The following is a 21,173-nucleotide window of genomic DNA, read 5'->3' on the forward strand; positions in this document are numbered from 1 at the left end:
CAAACTCTGTTATTATGTCAATACATTGGGTGGTATCAAGCTGACCTAGTTATAGTTAACCTAGTTGACCTAGTTAAAGGGAACCTGTCCCACCTGTCCAAGTGGTAGGTGATCACTTGAAATTGTTAACAAATAGCAATTTTTAGAGTGATAGAAGGTAAGTAAAAAAAAAAAAAACTTGACTACTGGTGACACCAAGAATCTCTTTTGTTGACAGTTCAGAATTGGCTTTTATTTCTTCCATGTAATTTTTTTTAAATTTCACAGTCCAGCTGACAACCTGGTCTCCAACCCTAGTCCTAATCACATCTAACCCTGCTTGAGTTTGTGTTGTTGTTTTTTTTGGCATCTACCCAGGATGGCTACCACCTGCTGGATGAAAATGTTAACCACACAAAGTGAACCATCCTTTTAATCTCATCTAAATAGAAATGAGATCAAATCTCATGTTATTTCCATCCTACCCAAGGAGGGCTTCGAAAATTTTAGCAAAAGGTTCTCTGCCCAGTTGCTGGGTGGGCGTGGGCATGGCCATGGTGGGTGTGGCCTAGGCGGCCTCCTGCACCATGGTGGGGGCACGTTTTTGCCCTCCCTGGGCTCTGGAGGCTTTTCTTGAACCTCCAGGAGGGCAAAAACGGCCTCTCTGGACTCCAGAGGTTCTCTGGAAGCTGGAAATGAGCCCATTTCCAGCCTTCCTGAACTTCCAGGAGGCCCATTTTTCACCTTCCCCAAGACTCTGTGCGCACCCTGCACTTACCTGCATCCAGAACAGGCCACGTGGGGACTCCTGGGAGGGGTGGGGTGGGTGGGATTTGGGGGTTCTCCAAACTGCACAGAATCTTAGCTAGGGGCTCTCCCGAAACCCTGCGAATCCCCAGCAGTCCATCCCTGCCTTCTACCCCATTCACTATTTTCGGGGGGAAAGTATCTTCTTCACACTTTGTAAAGTCCAAGTGTGGAGCTCAGCCTGGAAAAAATTGTGCATCTTTGCTGTAAACAGACATGCTATACCCAGGAAAAGCTGATGGGAAAAATCTCATTCAAAAGCATCATCCTACACACGTCAAAAAATGCTTCCTTGGTTTTCTTATTTATTTTATTTGTGTGTTTGTAAAATTTATTGTCCACCTGTCCTACCTGAGTCTCCCATACCTCTGCTTTGAAGTGATGCTACCCGTTAAAAAAACCACCTTAGCTGCTGCCAGTAAAACAGCCTATCAGAGATGGTAATTAAAAAATATGTTCTCTGCTTGATTATCTTCTAGTCAGCAGATGGCTGGAGGGAAAGAAGGACCCATCTTGGGCACGGAAATAGGCAGTGTCTGTTCTGGGAGATTAGGAAGAGGAGAAATGGCTGATCTTAAATCTTGGCTTGTGTTGACCGGAATTGCTTAATAATCCCATTTCTCTCTTTTCTTCATTTGGTACGCTTGGCAGATTATTCTTGCAAAATAGCAAACTGGAATGCGTAGAAAATGAAAACAGCATCCTCGGCCAAGGAGGAAGTGGAACGGTTATCTATCGGGCACAATATCAAGGGAAACCGGTAGCCATCAAGCGTTTTCAGATTAAAAAATATAATACTTCTGCCAATTCAGCAACAGGTAAGGAAGCCAGTGTTGAGCAATGTGGAAGAGTGGCTCTTTTAAAGTTTAATTTAGTTTATTGTATTGTCATGGCACCTCATACAACAAAATTAAATATCATCTTCAGTGTACAGTATGAGTATGAAAATAAACACAAACACACATCCTTCACACTCCACAACCGAAAACCCTGACACTGCACCAATACTGCACTATACAGCAGAATTCAACAGAACTATTGCCCTGGGATAGAAGCTGTTTTTCAGCCTCTTTGTCCTTATTTTTATTGTCGTGTACCGTCTGCCAGATGGTAATAGTTCAGAAAAAGGGTGCCCAGCATGAGATGGATCTTTGAGAATGTTTTGAACTTTCTTAAGGCAGGAGCTACAAAGGAGCTATAAAGCTCTTCCAAAGAGGGGAGAGAGCAACCAATGATCTTCTGGGCAATGACATTAATCCTCTGGAGTGTGTCCTATCTGCCACTATGCAATTGGCAACCCATACAGAGGGGCAGGAAGTTAAGATACTCTCTTTGGTGCAGCGGTAGAAGGTCACCAGCAGTTTTTCATTCAGTTTTTCATTCAGAGCTGAGAAGTCTCAGGTAGTATAATCTCCGCTGGGCCCTTTTGACCAGGGCTGCAATGCAAGTACCCCAGGTCAGGTCCTTTTTTATAGTAACACCCAGAAACTTAAAACTGGCCACTTGCTCCCCTCGGTCTCCATTGATAAGCAAGGGCTGAATGTCTGATCTGTTCCTATAAGTTCCTTGACAGTGGTGGAATTCATTTTTTTTTTACTACTGGTTCTGTGGGCATGGCTTGGTGGGCGTGGCAGGGGAAGGCTACTGTAAAATCTCCAGTCAGAGGTGGGATTTTCTGGTTCTCCGAACTACTCAAAATTTTCGCTACCGGTTCTCCAGAACTGGTTAGAACCTGCTGAATACCACCTCTGCTCCTTGGTCTTATTGGTGTTGAGGACCAAGTTATTGTTTCCAAAAAGCAACCGATTTTTTCTCCTTCCACGTGTAGGCAAATGTTTCCCCTTTTGGGGAGTAACAGCAGCACCAGTTTAAATGTAGCCTTTAGAGCAGGGGTCTCCAACTTTCTGAACTTTAAGACTTGTGGATTTCAACTCTCTGAATTCCTCCTCCAGTCATGTTAGCTCAGGAATTCTGGGAGTTGAAGTCCACAGGTATTAAACTTGCCAAGTTGAAGACCCCTGCTCTATACCCATTTGCACCACTCGGGTGACCCTGAGGACACAGTTAAACTTCCAGGTGACCTCAATGGCTGTCTAAAATAAGGGTCTTCAAACTTGGCATGTTTAAGACTTGTGGACTTCAACTCCCAGAATTCCTGAGCTAACACGACTAGAAGAGGAATTCTGGGAGTTGAGGTCCACAAGTCATAAAGCTGTCAAGTTTGAGGACCCCTGGTCTAAAAGAATGCAAATGACCAACTGTCTGCAAGGAATATCAATCCTTCCATTCCCCACCATCCAGTCAAAGCTGAAGAAGCTTCTTGGATGAGAAGTGAAATGTCTTCAAAGAAAAAACAAGAAAGTTGCCGCCTGAAATAAAGTATCTTTGGGACACAAGTCTTAAAGTTGACAAGGTTGGAGACCCCTGCTTTCGAGCTTATCTAGAAACTAACTCCATTAATGGAACAAGAGGTAAGAGTTTGGGCTGTGGGAACCCAGTTTATGGAAGCAGGCAAATAGGAATTAAAAGCAGATACCTCCAGCTTGCTTACTGCGGAACAAGAAACAAGAAGAAAAATGTGGTGTGGATTGGAAAAAAATGGTTTTGAATGTAGAGAATTTATGAAGGTATCTTAAAAACCTCCAGTGATGAAGCACCCACAACTTTTGAAGGCAAGCTGTTCCACTGATTAACGGGGAGAACAATTAATCAGTGGAACAGCCTGCCTCCAGAAGTTGTAAGTGCTCCATTACTGGAGGTGTTTAAGAAGAGGCTGGACAGCCATCTGTCTGGAATATATAGGGTTTGCTACTTGAGCAGGGGGTTGGATTATAAGACCTCCAAGGACCCTTCCAGCTCTGTTCTGATTGATTGATTGATTGATTGATTGATTGATTGATTGAAGCTTTCTTCTGCAGACCTTTCATCTATTCTTACTCAGTTTCACAGAGACAATTGATGAGGTCCTCCTGTCTTACATCATGCCTTCCTCCTCAGATGCATATTGAAAGCATCTGAGTATAATTAAAATACAGAATGCAAGACTCTAATATATCCCAAAGGGGTGCATTGCAAAGTGGGCAATGGTTATGAGTTGACCACTGCTTGCAAATTCATCCTGCAGAAGCAACTATTGGGGCCAGTGGCTTACAAGAGGCATTTGGACATCCCTAAATGAGAATGCAGGATCTCATGGGCTTGGGATATGATCCAAAAGTGTGGACCTTATACACACGTCTGTTTTTCTTTGCACAGACACCATGCTGAGGCATCTACGGGCGATGGATGCCATGAAGAGCTTCTCGGAGTTCCGTCAAGAGGCCAGCATGCTCCACTCATTGCAATACCCCTGTGTGGTCTCCTTGATAGGGATTAGCATCCACCCACTCAGCTTGGCCTTAGAACTGGCTCCTTTGGGCAGCCTGACCACTGTACTCTCAGAAAACTCTAAAGGTAAAAGAAAGACCTTCTGCCCAGAGATGTCCACCATGGGATCCTTAGCCAAAATTGCAAAAGTATTCTTTAATTTATGACCACAATTGGGCCCATAATTTATGGGGGACAGTTGTTAAGTGAGTTTTGCCCCATTTTACAACTTTTCTTGCCACAGTTGTTAAATGAATCACTACAGTTGTTAAGTTAACAACAGGGTTGTTAAGTTATTCTGGCTTCCCCATTGACTTTGCTTATCACAAGATCAGAAAAGATGTGTGATGCCGGGACAATTATCATAAATATGAACCCATTGCCAAGTTTGGATCATGTGACCATGGGGATGCCTTAACGGTTGTAACTATGAGAACAGGCATAGGTTACTTTTATCCAGGCTGTGACTTTGAACAGTCCCTAAATGAATGGATTTAAGTTGAAGACTACCTGCACTTTCAGACTTGCAAAATTCTATCAGTGTAGCTTTGAAATAAAATGGATTTTATTTGGTCATTATTCTTTTCTGATTTATCTGGTGAGGTCTTATCAATCTTGCAAGTCTGAAGGTATATCCTCATGCCATCTCATTTATAGCCCAAGAAACTAGGGAGAGTGTCTTCTGAACTTCTTGCCCTGCCCACTATCCAACTGCGGGCTATACCAGTGGTCGCCAACTGGTGGGCTGGGGACCACTGGTGGTCCGCGAGAAAATGTTAGTGGTCCGCAGAGAAATGTCCCCCCCAAAGCACCCCCCAAAGCAATTAATCCAGGCTGCATAGGAATACAAGGCTGTGCCACCCACATGCCCTGCCCACCCACTGGCCCCCACCCTTCAGCCAAGTGCAAACCTTACCTTGAGTAGAGCCATGCGAGCTGGAACTGGAAGGTAAGACCAACGGCGGGGAGGGAAATCCGCCCTGGGGTGGCTTGCTGATGTTGGTGGGAAAGTCGGTCCCATATTCCAGAGCTGCAGTAGATTGGCTCTTTGGTCATCCCAGAGCAACTCCTCCAGTCCATGGCAGGCCGGTGCACCCAGATGGAGGAGCAGCTGCTCCGGGATGACCAAAGGGCCAGTCCTGTGACTACCTCAGCTCTGGAATATGGGACCGACTTTCCCACCAACGTCAGCAAGCCACCATCAGCCAAAATTCATATTAGTGGTCTGCAGGATTTAAAATTATGAGTTTGGTGGTCCCTGAGGTCCAAAAGGTTGGTGACCCCTGGACTATACTATCCCTTATCTGAGTAGTAGCATCTCGTCATCTGAGCTCCCATCTGACTCACATATCATTACATATTTGAGGTAGATATTAGTGTAGCTGACAATCAGATTGTCATGTTTGAAGCGTTCTTTTGCTGTTGCTTCTCAGCTTGCCAACGAACCAGGTGGGAGGGAAGGATGAGATGGAATGTAGGCTCCAGTCATCAAGAAGATGAGCCATGAGAGCCAAGTGTTTGCCAATACCAAAGACTTTTTCTCATAAGAATACAATGATATTCAATTGGACAATGAGACCTGCACTGACAGGAGGAGGGAAAATCTTATGCTTTAATTATGTGCACGGGAATTAGCTAGATCTGGTTTTGCCCTCATCAGTGCTGAAATGATGTATTCAATAACGTTTTGCATTCAGAGATTGGATCGTCTCGACCATGCCTGTCTTGGTTGAGTTCTTCAGCTGGAACGTTGACATAGATGGTCTTTTCTCTTGTCTTTTGCTCTAGGAGCTTCCTTTGTACCTTTGGGACATATGCTGACCTTCAAGATCGCCTATCAGATTGCTGCAGGCCTGGCCTACCTTCACAAGAAGAAAATCATTTTCTGCGACTTGAAATCTGACAACATCCTTGTGTGGTCTTTAGACGTGAAGGAAAGCATCAACATCAAACTATCTGACTATGGGATATCTCGTCAGTCCTTCCATGAAGGAGCTTTGGGGGTGGAGGGTACCCCTGGCTATCAGGCTCCAGAGATACGACCTCGCATCGTCTATGATGAAAAGGTACATGCATAGAAGGTGCCGTGGCAGGCTCTGCCATTCAAACTGCAATTCATGACCCATCTATAGCCAGAGTCAAGATTCTATTTCCCGTCAACATGACAACAAGTGAAATTATATATAGGAGCTGCAGTGGCACAGTGGTTAGAGGGCAGTACTGCAGGCTACTTCTGCTGACTGCTGTCTGCCTGCAATTTGGCAGTTCAGATCTCACCAGGCTCAAGGTTGACTCAGCCTTCCATCCTTCTGAGGTGGGTAAAATGAGGATCCAAAAGTGTTGGGGGCAATAAGATGACCCTCTAAACTGCTTAGAAAGGGCTGTAAAGCACTATACAATAAGTCTAAGTGCTATTGCTCTGTGTTCTTGACTGTTCAATCTTTTTTTTTGCAAGCAACTTTTTATAAAAAAAATATTTCTTGTCCCTGACTTCAACATTAGGACACAAAGAGAAATAACAATGCAGTTGTATCTGACTGACATTGCATTCAGTCTTAAATGGGATTTACATCCGCTTTATGTTGAAATGTGACAGTGTTTTTCCCCAGTGTCTCTTAATTTTGCATCTTAATGCTATTTTTTCTCCTGTTGGGTTTTTTTTTCCTTTGCATTGATTGTTATTCTAGGCTTTGGAAATAAATGGAAAGCCAAAAAGTGATGTATAAAAAAAGGGGCAAACAATCTGGTGAAATACAACTCCCACAATCACATGGTCAGGGACGGGGGGGGGATGCAAATATTTTTACTACCAGTTCTGTGGGGGTGGCTAGGTGGGCGTGGCTAGGTGGATGCGGCCATGTGACTGGATGGGCACGACTTCTTTTTTTGCAGCATCCCCCCACACTGCGGGGTTGTTGTTTTTTTACCTCCTAGGCCTCAGGGAAGCCTGGGGGGCTGTTTTTGCTCCCGGAGCATGGGGAGGAGCATGGGGAGGCACGCAACACACACACACACACATACCGTGTGCCCCTTTTTGCCTTCTGGACCTCAGGGAAGCCTCCTGGGCAAAGCAGTAAGACAACAAGGAGGATCCCGGCACAGCTGATCATCAGGAGAAAAAAAGAAAAAGAAAAGAAAAACTTGGGTAGCTGTTTTTTTTACTAGTGGTTCGGCCGAACAGCAACATTTTTTGCTACCGGTTCACTCGAACCAGGCCGAACCGATAGAATACCACCACTGATCAGGGAGCTCTGTAGAGTAGATCCTCACTTCCTTGCCTTCCCCATTACCATGACTTTGCACTGATTCTTATTCCAGGTTTTGGAAATAAACAGAAAGCCAAGAACGATTTATAAAGGAAGGGGCCAGCAACCTGGTGAAATACAACTCCTACAATCCCGTGCTGATGGGTTCAGGGAGCTTTGCAGTATTGATACTCATTTCCTTGCCTTCCCCACTGCCCTGTTTCTGAATCTCAGTTTCTCTGTCTGTTCTGCTCTGGCTCAGGTGGACATGTTTTCATATGGAATGGTGTTGTATGAGCTGCTGTCGGGGCAACGACCCGTCCTGGGACAACATCAACTGCAAATTTCAAAGAAACTCTCCAAGGGGATTCGGCCCGTCCTGGGCCAGGCAGAAGAAGTGCAGTTTCATCGACTTCAGGCTCTCATGATGGAGTGTTGGGACACCAAACCTGAAAAGGTACAAGAGAATTTTGGTATTTAGGCAGTGATGTCTGATGTCTTTCTGAGCTTAAAGAAACGTAGAGCACAGCTAGTCCGTCTTGGCCAGCATTCTATATCTAACAGTGACTAGACAGATAATTCCACAAGGCATCCATACAAAGTCTTTTTATTGGTTCATCAGGCATCCTCAATATAACTTACAGTTACGTTGAGATTCATCTCAATGTCCAACTCTTTGCATAGCTGACTTTCTGGTGTAAAAGGATGGTAATCTTTTATCCCTTTCATCTCGTATCGTGGGAGCAGGGGTAGAGATGCTAGTACAAGGCTGGGTTCAGGCAAGAGTGAAGGAACCTCCCCCAACCCACCAAGGGTCAATTCAGTGACCAATCAGGATTACAGATGTGGCCACATGACATGCACTACATGTCCCAGGATACCTTAACTACATTTACCATGATGCATTCCCTTAAGGGGACAGCTCCCAATTCCTAACTAACTATACCAATTCCCATTAACTATATACTGGCTGGACAGCACAGTGACCAACTGAATATTCACATCCTATTTGATTGTTGCCTATATAAGAGGGTGAGAGACAGGTCCCTCGATCTATATACCAAACGAATGACCCGTTGGGATCCCCATATCAAAATAGCTTCCCTTTTGTGTGGCCAGAATCTGAAAATAACATTTAACACAGCACAGGACTTAAGCAAAGTGGTTCAGTTGAGATCTGCGTATATGGGACCAATTGGGGTAGATTGCAGGGGTGACACCAAAAGATAATCTATATATATAAAAGTGAAATACCATTCATGCATCATCACAAAATCTCTAGAACCATAAAGCCTACAAACTTGAAATTTGGCACGTATGTTTCTCTTGGCTTCTAGGTGATCACTAAGAATGAATTTTTCTATTCCCCCTCCCCACCTAAAAGAAATCTGTTGCAAATGCAAAACATAAGCAAAGGAGAGGAGTTTCAGTTTCTGTTTAGTTTCACAGCACCAAGCAGCTTTAATACAGTACAGTTGAGCTAAGCCACGCCCAGGCACCTTGCTGTCTCCTTCTTGCTCACACAGCAAATACTGTTTCAGTTTCTCAACTCTCTCACACACTGACAAGAGGCTAGCCAGATGAATATGGATGGATGCTGGTAGGTAGAGGCAGAATTTTTTTCCCTTAGTTTCCTCCCCAAAAACTACGGTTGACCACATAATTTTGTAGCGAAGCACAGATATCAAGCTAGTTTTTATCATATTTTATCTATATTTTAAATTATTGTATTCTATTCCAAGTTCATTTTGGACTATATTTTATTCCAATTTTATTTTAAATTGTATTTTATCCAATTCCATTTTAAATTGCTCTTATCAAATTTTAGTAATAATTTGTTTCTGGAACTTTGCACTTTGATAAGGCCCAAGGGCTAATCAATAGATAAAGACTAATAAAGGCCAACTGAAACCCTAAAGAGAAGACGTGATACATGGAATCCCTCTGAACTTCAATGTTGGACTCCAAGATTCTTGGAGACCCAAAATACAGGCAGTCCTTGACTTACAGTAGTTTGATTAGTGACGGAAGTTACAATGGCATTGGAAAAATAATACTTAAGGCCATTTTTTCACACTTGCAACTGTTGCAGCATCCCTGTGATCACGTGATCAAAATCCAGACACTTGGCAACTGACTCATATTTATGACGGTTGCACTGTCTGAGTGATCCCCTTTTGCAACCTTCTGACCAGCAATGTCAATGGGGAAGCCAGATTCACTTAACAACCATGTTGCTAACTTAATAACTGTCGGGATTCTCTTAACAACTGTGGCAAGAAAGGTCGTAAAACGGGACAAAACTCACTGAACAAATGTTTCACTTAGCAACATAAAGTTTGGGCTCCATTGTAGTCGTAAGTCGAGGACTACCTGCAGATCATAACAAGTTGGGATTCCTCAAATTAGCCTTGTCCATGCATGTTATCCATATATGTCAGATAAAAATCCCATCTTCTCGGCCAACTATTTGGTCCATCTAAGCGAGACACTGCAATCGTGGCTCAGGGCACCTGCAAGGCATTTTTTGTTTGTTGTTGCTACAGCACTCATATTGTAAATTAACAAATGCTTCGGTCTTTCTATGGTGCTTGGTTGTGTCATAAGATGGGAGCACATGTCAGGCTGAATAATAGTTTCTTGAAACTATGATTTCTTGGGCAAGCTGCAGCCTTGATGGCTTAGTATAAATCCAGCCTGTAAATACAGACAGAGTTCTGAACAGGGCTCAGTGGTCGTGCAATGGTTAGAATGCAGTATTGCAGGCTACTTCTGCTGACTGCCCACTGCCAGCAGTTCAGTCCTGACTGGCTCAAGATTGACTCAGCCTTCCATCTTTCCGAGGTGGGTAAAATGAGGATCCAGATTGTTGGGGCCAATACGCTGACTCTAAAACTGCTTAGAGCACTGTGAAGCGGTATATAAGTATATAAGTGCTGCTATTGCTATATAATTTCATTCTTCATGTCTAACCTTCCTTTTATACAGCGGCCACTGGCCATTTCAGTTATAGGACAAATGAAAAGTCCTTCCTTTGCCACATTCATGTACTGCTTGCCCTGTGGGAAACAGTCTTTCTTCTCTTCTCAAGGACAGGACCACACTGTAGTATTCTGGGATGAGAAGGAAGATACAAGGTTTGTATTTAAAAAAAAAAAACGTTTACATTGTGCTCTGTAATGTAAATAGATCGTTTGCTCAGTATTTCTTGAGTTGTGGATAGTGATGCTTTTCTCAAACACTGTATGAAGGTTTTTTTTTCCTTCTTCACCCTCTTTTCTTATTACAAACACTGTAATTTGTGGTGCTCTATAAGCTTGGTGGTTTATTTTCAGACATTTCATTACCCAACTAGGTAACATCATCAGTTCACCATTGATGTCACCTAGTTGGGCAATGAAACATTTACAAGATAACCACCAAGCTCAGAGAGCACCAAGGACCCCACAGTTCAACCCTGAGCTACGAATATTTTCTTCTGTTGATACCTGCAATTTGTTTTGCTCTCATTTCCAGACTAAAAGATATTAATTGGTTAGACTATCCTGCCTGTAGGTCCTGAAGAACATGGCCTTTAGTTTAGTGGTTGGAAATTATGGGTATTATTTCCCAACCCATGTGGAAGGCATCCTATGGAGGTAGCTGATGCAATATCTGAGCTCTGTTGGGATGTCCCAAACAGGAAAGAAGTCAATGGTCCATTTGGTCCCCATTAGAACATGATCTATTGGACCATTAGAAAAAGAACCATCTAGTGGCAAGATGGCCTTGAAATAAATGTTTTCACAGTTTGAACCTTCCAGATTTGGCAACTTGAGGTATCCATGCTTTCCTCAAAAGGGTTTCTTAACCTTCTATAAGTTCATTACAAATTCCCTGAGATCATTTTGGGCTAACAAAATGACCATTATATACAGGACTAAAGTAAATTAGTAAATTAGACCAACTCTCTTCATACTCTACATAAATGACCTCTGTGATCATATTAAGAGCAACTGCGTTCTTTTCGCTGATGATGTAAAGCTGTTCAATACCACAGACAATACTGCTACCCTTCAAGAAGATCTTGACTGTGTATCAGAATGGTCAAACAAATGGCAACTTCAAATCTCAACAAATAAATGCTCTGTCTTACATATTGGCAAAAAAATCCGAAAATAAAATACAAGCTGAATAGTCAAGATCTTGTTGATGATCCAAGCTCTGTAAAGGACCTTGGAATACTCACCTCTAATGATCTAAGTGCTAGAGCCCACTGCAACTACATAGCCAAAAGGCATTAAGAGTTGTTAACCTAATCTTACGTAGCTTTTTCTCTGGTAATATCACACTACTAACTAGAGCTTACAAAACATTTGCTAGACCAATACTCGAATACAGCTCATCAGTCTGGAACCCACATTACGTATCTGATATTAGCACAATTGAGAAAGTCCAGAAATATTTCACAAGAAGAGTTCTCCACTCCTCTACTCGTTGTAGAATACCTTATGCCACCAGACTTGAAATTCTAGAACTAGAAAACCTTGAATTACGCCGTCTTCGGTCTGATTTAAGCATGGTATATAAAATCATACATTGCAATGTCCTACCTGTCAATGAATACTTCAGCTTCAACCATAACAACACAAGAGCACACAACAGATACAAACTCAAGGTTAACCGCACCAAGCTTGACTGCAGGAAATACGACTTTAGCAACAGAGTGGTCAATGTCTGGAATACTCTACCCGACTCTGTAGTTTCTTCCCCAAACCCCAAAAACTTTAATCTTAGACTGTCTACTATTGACCTCACCCCTTTCCTAAGAGGTCTGTAGGGGGCGTGCATAAGTGCACCAACGTGCCTACCGTCCCTGTCCTATTGTTTCTTTTATTTTTCTTATATGTACTCATTTCATGTATTCATAATTATGTATACACTTTTACTTATCTCGTAAACAATTGACAAATAAATAAAATAAATAAATTGACCAGGTTGAGAATAACGGATTACTCATTTTCAACTGGTTTCAACAATCCCCATTCTTCACTGTTTTCTGGTTGCTTGCATTTGTGTATTTTCATGCAGAGCAACAAACCAAAATAGCACATCTGATTCAAATTCTTAGCTGCATAACGCCTTTGTTGTCTCCAGTCTTTTAAAGATGTCCAGTATCCAGTGATTACATTTATGCGTTCTTTGTGGCTTTCCCTTGCAAACACAAACAGTGTCATCTTCGAGTTAATAGAAAAACAAGCTCTTCGTTCCTCTTTGGAAAAGTTATCCTCATACATCGTTTGAAGATGGGTCTACAAACATTATGGATAATCTAACTTAACTTTGCATTGGGTTACATACATAAATTGTGGACATGGAAGATGCGTAGCAGGACAAGAATCCAAGTTGGGGTAGTGCAGAGTATCAGTGCACGACATTAGAATTGCTGGGTGGGCCAAGCCTCCTCAGTCAGGAAAACATAGATTTGGTGTTCACACTGGGGCAAAAAGAAAAAGAAAATGGTAGGAAGGAAAATTGTTTGAAATGGTATAGATTGTCCAACCTGAACAGGGGCTTGGAGTAGAAGACCTCCAAGGTTCCTTCCAGCTCTGTTCTGATTGATAAAAAATTGATAAAAGACACAAATAATGAAATGGAGCTAAGAAGGCTAAAGGCTAAGATTGCCTTGGTCCAGTGCTTCTATATAGGCATATTGTTTATATTACATATAATTACCTTGTTGAATGACATGCCCTCCATCTTCTCTTCAAAGTAAGAGTCCTTATAGCAGGGGGAGGAATAATAAGAAATTAATAGCGACCCTAGGAACTGATGTGGCGGGTTGGTTAGAGTGTTGGACCAGGATGGGAAGAAGAAGAAGTAAATTTAAGTTCATCCTCAATTATGAAAGTCCACGGAACCATTTTGTTTTCTTTAACCTCCCTCACAGGTGTATGGAAAAATGAGAGGAGAGAATGCTTTGTAATCTCCTGGAAGAAAAGGCTAAGTAGTAATCTGATCAATTGATCAGTAATCTGATCAATAAACTATGATGAGATATATATTTTGTAGGAAAAAAGACCCAAACCCATACAGAATTGTGATTTTTCTTTGCTTCTCATTGATGCTGTCCTGTGCCTTTTGATTTAATTCCCCTTTCCTGATTTCAGGAACTACACTGTAGTAAATACAGAGAAAGGATTCATAGAGGTTTCCAAAATGAGTTGTCCAGGAATGAAGCTATGCTGCCAGCTGAAACTTCAAAACTCTCTTTGGACTGCAACAGAGGTGTGTCTCAACCCATCTGTTCTGAATTTGAACTCTTTTCTTCTCTGTAAAGGAGACTTTATATCATCCCAGACTATTTGTCTAGTCTATTTCTTAAAACCTCCAGTGATGGAGCTCCCATAGCTCCTGGAGGCAAGAGGTCGCACTGATTAATTGTTTTCACTGTCAGAAAATTTATCCATATTTCTTGGTTGGATCTCTCTTTATCAAGCTTCCACCCCGTTACTTCTTTTCCTTCTCTCCGGTGCTTTGGAAAATAAGTCAATTCCCTTTTCTCTATGACAGTACAATTTAATCTACTGCAACCAAGGTTTCAAATGAGTAGCTTGCATTCCATATCACTTTTCTTCCTATTTTCCGTTCTTAACAATAGATGGTAAAGGAAAGCAAAAATGTTTTGACTTTTCTTGGAATTTCCAGATGACTTTTTATTCTGTATCAATGCTTTGCCTCTTCCATGGAATGCTAAAGCCCATCTTAACACCGTCTCACTCCCTGGGTTTCCCCATCACAATTCTGTCAATTCCAATTACAGAAAATAGTTTTAAAAGAGCGCAAAGGGGAATGTTGCACTTTTCTTTCCACCATTTAAAGCAGGGGTGTCCAACCTTGGCAACTTTAAGACTTGTGGACTTCAACTCCCAGAATTCCTCAGCCAGCAAAGTCCACAAGTCTTAAAGTTGCCAAGGTTGGACACCCCTGATTTAAAGTGACCTCATTACAATTAACTAGTGCTGATGTTTTCTCTTTAACCCTGACTTAAAGAGATTCTAAATGTCAGAAGATTTTTTTTTTTTTGATAAAATATCTTTAATGTAATTTAAGAAACGGATACACAGAATCTTAAAATTTTTGGCTATAATGAGATACATAACTCTCTGCTTTTCTTGCAAACTGCTATTCTGTATTTTCATCCTTGAAAAAAAGATAGTGTAAACACTATCTAAATCCATTTTCTTTTGATCTCTTACAGGACCAGAAGATTTACATATATAGTTTACAAGGAATGTGTCCTCTGAAGGCTCCACAGAAAGGCATAGACACTCCAGCTGTTGTCACCTGCTTTCTTGCGGTGCCTTTGATGAAAAAGGTAAAGAGATTTCAAACACAAGACAATCATAACTTCCAAGCACACCCAAAATAAAGTTTGAATGTTCTTTATTTTTGTCTTAGAACAGCTGAAGATACAAGAATGGCTGTCGATTTAATGGCAGAATTAAAGCAATACCTCCACCTGCTGATAGGTTGGAGAATTAATTAAGCCCCCTGTTTGAGTGCACATTTCGTGCTGATTATCTGAGAGCTAAATTTGGGGATTGAGTCAGGACAAAATTTGAGCGTGGTGCTAGCATGTTGGGGTAGATGTGGGTATGATATAATGGAACTGAAAACTACTAAGATATTGTAACGTTGAAATGAATCCATAAGTCACACGGTAAGATTCTTTTAAGCATATTTCTATGTATAATTGGTTGGTTTGTTTATTTATATCCCACCTTTAATAATACTTAAGGTGGAAATCTATTCCCTCTCCTATTTTCCCCATAACAACAACCCTGTTTGGGCTGAGAAAAGGGACTGGCTCAGGTCAGCTGGCTTTCTTGGCTGAGGTGGGACTTGAACTCACACTCTCTTGCTCTCTGGTGCCTTAACCACTAGACCAAACTGCTTCTCTTTGATTACTTTTTACTATTTACTCACTTTGATCAGATATTATTTTGACAAAGCTTCTAGAGATCTTAGTTTGCTGTTGCACCAAGAGAAGAGACCCAATACTATAATGCATCTCCTGCACAACTAGAAAACAAGTATTACTTGGCAAAGCCCAATCTTTGGTTGACATGATTATACAATAAAAAAGTTTCTCTTTGGATTGTTACGTTGGTTTACTCAAAGACTGAACTCTGCAATAAATAAATATCTAATAAAGGGTATCCTTATCACTTGGCCACATTCTTGATTTGACAGTCACTGTAAGTCTTGATTAATGAAAAATATAATTCTCAAGTTGCTACTACGGCTCAAAAGTTGCATTCCTTCAGGTCTATAATACATGGCATGGCCAATCTTAGTTTACCAAAATATCAGCAGAATCAAAATGTTATTATCATCATCCTCATCCTCATGTCATCACCATTTACTAATAGTAGCTACTTGATTTTATGGTTTTATAATTTATGTTTTTTATAAGTCTGGGTTTTATTGTTGTGAGTTACCGAGAGTTGTTGATTTTTTTTAAAAAAAGTTGGGCAGCCATACAATCTAAGTTGCGTGTCACTTTTCATACTGATTATCATATCATTTATCTCAGTCAGTGACCTGATCTTCTGAGTATCTTACTAAGTGAGTATTTTACTAAGCAAACAGTCTATTCTGGTCTTTCCTTTGTTAGTTCAGCAACCATGAACAGAATTAGGAAAAGAAAAAAGAAATTATAACAGTCCCAGTCTCATTTCTCCTTTTTTTTCCTCCAAAACTATTCTTAAAGGCATCTTTGGAACAATATCTTACTTTCAAATGTCTTTGGAACTAAAAAAGTTTGATCAGCTGGCCTTTGCTAGGAATGTTAAAGCTGTTTAAACACACTTTGTTTTCCTGTATGGATCATGCAGAGGTGGGTGGAATATGTGGAAATTCTGCCTCAAAGGTAATTATTTTTCTACTCCAGATCTTACAATGGTGTATTTTCTTTCTCCTTTCTTCACTGGGAATTTGTCACAGAGGTTTTTATGGGGAGGCTCACGGATTATTTTTGTGATCTGAGCCATCTTTTTATTCATTTTATCTCCCTGGTGGATATTTTAAACTCCTTTTTTTTAGCAAGATGGATTGTTCTCTCAAAGAATTTTACATTAGTCACTGAAACAGCAGGAGAGCATTATTTAAAGATATATTGAAATGATAGCACTGTAATGATACACAGCAAGATTAATTACTTGCCATTTAATACTTGGTTATATCCTGATTGTACAGCATGAAAGTGAAGATTAGCCAACTTCAAGCTTTCTTTTAGTGTTCATTTCAACTGTTGTCCCTTGATTTCCATCTTCTTTTGTGCGCCATACTCCAAATTTGTTTGCCTTGTCTGAGGTTCATACAGAGAAATTTAGCTTTAATCAGTTGAGAGAGTGCCTCTTATTCCTGATTGTTTAATTGGAGAGTGTAGCATCTGCCAAGATGTCATTATGCCAGTGACCTCATTGTGAATCATCTGTGTAACTGCATTATTATTAAAATTATGTACATGCAAGGGAAATATTCCTTGCATCAAGATCCACCATCCTCAGGATTCTGAGTTGACAAAAATATGCAGCATATATCAGATTGTTCACAAATGATGCCCTCCAGACTGGATTACAGCTCTCTGAATTTTCTTCCCAGTATATAAGGATGCTACCAGATGGAAGAAGTTCTACGGGTAATCCTCGATTTATAATGGTTCATTTATTGACCTTTCAAAGTTACAACTGTCAGCGTTCCAGCAAACCTCCACTCCAACCAATAACTCCGAGACAGACATCTTCTCAAAAGTTATTTTTATTATGGATAATAAACTGGCACAACTGGGAAATCCCGAATCTGAAAGTTCCGGGCTTCCTTGCAAAAAGTAAAAACTACAAATCCACTGCCTGCACCCATCATCACATTACATGCCCCAATCACCATCCATCCCAACTTGAGACTTCCTCTCACTTATGTGCCAAATAACATGACCTTGAATTAGAAAAAGAATGTTATTATGTCTAACTACATACACTCCAAGAAATTCCCCCCTCCCACTTTTCCAGTCTCAAAATGTGACAGTGTGGGAGCATCTGGTCTCAATATGGCTTCCAACGCTGACAACAACGGCATTGAAAAAGGTGACTTACTGTATGGCTGTTTTTCACACTTATGATCATTACAGCCTCCCCATGGTCATGTGATCAAAATTCAGATGCTTGACAACTGACTCATATTTATGACAGATGCAGTGTGCCAGGGTCACATGTTCCCCTTTTGGGACCTTCTGGTGAGCAAAGTCAACGGGGAAGCCAGCTTCACTTAACAACTCTGTTACTTATTTAATAACTGCAGTGATTCACTTAACAAAGGTGGCAAGAAAGGTTGTAACACTGGGTAAAATTCACTTAACAAATTTTTCACTTAGCAGCATAAATTTGGGGCTACCTGTATTTTGTTTATTGATGTGATATTATATTACGTGGGCTAAAGAATTATTAAGAAAGAAGATCAGACAACATTTATTACAGTCGAAGACCAGAGCTAGTTAAAACTCAAGGAATATCCAGTTAGAAATTCTGGGGTAAGATAATAAATAAAATCTATATTAAAATCGCAATTGGCGGCCAGATTAAAGAATTATTAAGAAGGTTATTATTGATATTAATTATTAAGAAGAAATCAGAAACTGCCACGTACTTTAGGAAGATATTACTAGATGGCCCCTTGATCCTTTATAGGTGGTCCTCGACTTACAACTGGTCATTGTTCGAAGTTACAGCGGCACTGAAAAAAGCAACTTATGACCATTTTTCACATGACCGTTGTAGTGTCCCCATGGTCACATGATTTACATTCAGGTACTTGTCCAATGTTTCATATTTATGATGGTCACAGTGTCCCAGGCTGGCATGATCCCCTTCTGCAACCTTCTGTTGTGGTTAGCCGGCAGCAGGTGCAGATGGCTGAGGAGAGCGAGGACTCGGATGAGGGACTAGAACCATTAGGGAGTGGACTGCTGCCTTCAGAGATTGTGGGGGCTGGCAGCAGTGATGAGGAGGTTCCCGAGGAGCCTGTGCCAAGTGCATGTGCACGCATGGTAGCTCGCAGGAAAGAGCAACCCTGCGTACACGCGCAGCAGCACAGGTGACTCAGGAATGAGGCCGCAAGGTAATGGACTCTCCTTCAAGAAGATAAAAGCCAGCTGTGATGTGAGCGTTCTTTGCAGGAAGCAATAACATTTTGAAACTCCAGCTTCATGGACATTGCAGTATCTTAGTTGGTATTTGAAGACTCATGTGTTGTGAAATATTTCTTATCTGTGATTCTTGGCAGCCTCGCACAGTTTTGGCAAGGTTTGTGCTTATCAAAGTTAATTAGTTTGCAGCAGCCTTTTAACTGGGGATTCGTAAGACTCATTAAAAGGTTTCTGTTCCCTTTGATTATTGTTTGCCTTATTGGAAAAGGGTTTGGGCCAGAACATCTACTGACAAGCAAAGTCAATGGGGAAAACCAGATTAACTTAACAACCGGGTCACTAATTTAAGAACTGCAGGGATTCGCTTAACGAATGTGGTGAGAAAAGTCTAAAAGGGGGCAAAACTCACCTTAACCGATTTCTCACTTAACAACATAAATTTTGGGGGGGCTCAGTTGTGGCCATAAGTTGAGGATTAGCTGTACTCTGCTCAAAACTGTAGGTGCTCAAAACCTTTATCTAGTATTTGTGTTTGTCTACCTTTAGAACTGCTACGTGGTCCTGGCTGGCTTATCTGATGGACTGATTGCAGTTTTCCAAGTCACAAGTGGCGCCCTGGAGGACAATTGCTGCTATCTTTGCTCCCACATGGCAAACCGTTCCTTGTTCAATATCAGCGATGACGACCCCCGCCAGAATCCTTACTCTGTGAAAGCCATGGAAATGGCCAACAATGGAGCAGAAGTCTGGTACAGCAATGGCCCCGGTATCCTTATCATAAACTGCAAAGCCATGGAGATCACCAGGCGACTGGAGCCCTACAGTTTGCCATCCACTGTGGTATCCATTGTGTGCAGCTCCGATTGCAACGGGGAAGAAGTGACCTGGTGTTTAGATGATGCCACCAACTTCCTGGTGATGTACTACACCTCTACCTATCAGCTCTGTGCCCGATACTTCTGTGGGGATCGTAGCCCCCTGAGGGACATGTTCACAATTCAACAGCCTTCAACCTTGATTCCTACAACACTAACTGCAAACAGGGATGTGGCTCCTGAGAGCACCTCTTTGGCCAATGTGAGCATCCTTCAGAGCCGAGAACTTGGCACTCAAATACTAAACCACCAGGACTCCATGACAGACTACTGCTCTGTGTCCTCTTACTCACCATCATCTCCTAGCAGGATGCTGAGATCTTCCTCAAGTCTCCCAAGCTCTCCCACAAGTTCTTCCAGCACACCTTTCTTGACCGACTGTGAAGAGCTCAACAAGCTTCAAGAGCCAAATCTTCCTTTGGAGAAGACTGAAACGTTTCTCCAAGCTATGCAGATCCTACCTGTAAAAGATCTCTTGTGGATTCCCAGGTAAATTGGATTGGGAACCACAGGGAGCACAGTTTCTTCAGAGCTCACTAGAATTGGGAGCTATGCTAATTGTTTAGATGTTCCCATGCTTCCAGATAAATTGTTTTGGAAAATCATGTCAGTCTCGGGGAAGTTTCAATGCACATCTTAATTGCATTTAGAGCCATAGCAATTTCTGAAGTTCTCATATTCTCAGGTAAATTGTGTTGGGAACCATAGGAAATGCATGAAATTTAATTGAAAAACTCACTATTGCCTTCCCTCGCTATTTAAAGATTTTATTATGGTGATATTTTTCACTGACATTCTCATACATCAAGGAGCAGAAAAATTGTTGTTAGTTGCAAAGTCGTGTCCGACCCATCGCAACCCCATGGACAACGTTCCTCTAGGTCTTTCTGTCCTCTACCATCTTCTGGAGTCCATTTAAGCTCATGCCTACTGCTTCAGTGACTCCATCCAGCCACCTCATTCTCTGCCTTCCCGTTCTTCTTCTATTGCCCTCAGTCTTTCCCAGCATTAGGCTCTTCTCCAGCGAGTCCTTCCTTCTCATTAGGTGGCCAAAGTATTTGAGTTTCAACTTCAGGATCTGGTCTTTTAAAGAGCAGTCAGAGTTGATGTCCTCTAGGACTGACCAGTTGGATTGTCTTGCAATCCAAAGGACTCACAGGAGTCTTCTCCAGCATGAGAGTTCAAAGGCCTCCATTCTTTGGCGCTCAGCAGAACAATATTAATGTTCAAAATTTCATGCCACAAAAAATGGCCAGTGGTCCAGGCTAGACAAATTCTTTAAAAAGCTTATATTAACCTAAGGTTCTTTTTCCCAATGTACCTAATGAATCCTGATGGTCAGATGACATTTATGGGGGAGGGAAAATTATTCTTTCACACCCTACTTTTTTTGGGAACTTTGGGGAACAAGACAGTGGAGTAAATAAAGTCTGGATCTGATTTTTCCATTATTAATGGCTGAATTAACATCAAGGAAGAGAAAAAGCAAAACTATGCATCTGGAAATGCCAGTTAAGATCGGCCTCTTCCACAAACACTTCTTGTTTCCTTCGGATGTCTCCCGAAGTCCCATAATCAGCTTGTTTCTCCATTCTAGGCAAGGTGGTGATATCATTGTGATTGGCTTGGAAAAGGAAGCCATCTCTCAGCGAGGAAGAGTCATTGCTGTGCTGAAGGCTGTGGAGCTGGCCTCCTATGGGTAAGGGGGAACTG

General features: G+C 41.6%; 1 protein-coding gene across 4 annotated transcripts in view; it reads left to right on the plus strand.

Annotated features, from left to right (window-relative positions):
- The window catches only part of LRRK1 (leucine rich repeat kinase 1), a 102,219-nt gene that overhangs the window by 66,375 nt on the left and 14,671 nt on the right, over nt 1–21,173 (plus strand). For 3 of the 4 annotated variants that reach the window (XM_087941318.1, XM_026709255.2, XM_087941317.1), the window contains exons 25-33: nt 1,438–1,604; nt 4,042–4,239; nt 5,941–6,218; nt 7,660–7,854; nt 10,386–10,534; nt 13,547–13,664; nt 14,638–14,754; nt 19,132–19,949; nt 21,058–21,159. In XM_087941318.1, coding sequence (XP_087797444.1) covers nt 1,438–1,604; nt 4,042–4,239; nt 5,941–6,218; nt 7,660–7,854; nt 10,386–10,534; nt 13,547–13,664; nt 14,638–14,754; nt 19,132–19,949; nt 21,058–21,159 — 2,142 coding nt within the window. Of the gene's footprint in view, nt 1–1,437; nt 1,605–4,041; nt 4,240–5,940; nt 6,219–7,659; nt 7,855–10,385; nt 10,535–13,546; nt 13,665–14,637; nt 14,755–18,127; nt 18,248–19,131; nt 19,950–21,057; nt 21,160–21,173 lie in introns of those variants that run through there. The other variant, XR_015745101.1, reaches the window with a different exon arrangement.

The sequence above is a fragment of the Pseudonaja textilis genome, chromosome 13 (genome assembly GCF_049901715.1).
Source record: "Pseudonaja textilis isolate UNSWEBS1 chromosome 13, rPseTex1.2, whole genome shotgun sequence".
Taxonomy (NCBI): domain Eukaryota; kingdom Metazoa; phylum Chordata; class Lepidosauria; order Squamata; family Elapidae; genus Pseudonaja; species Pseudonaja textilis.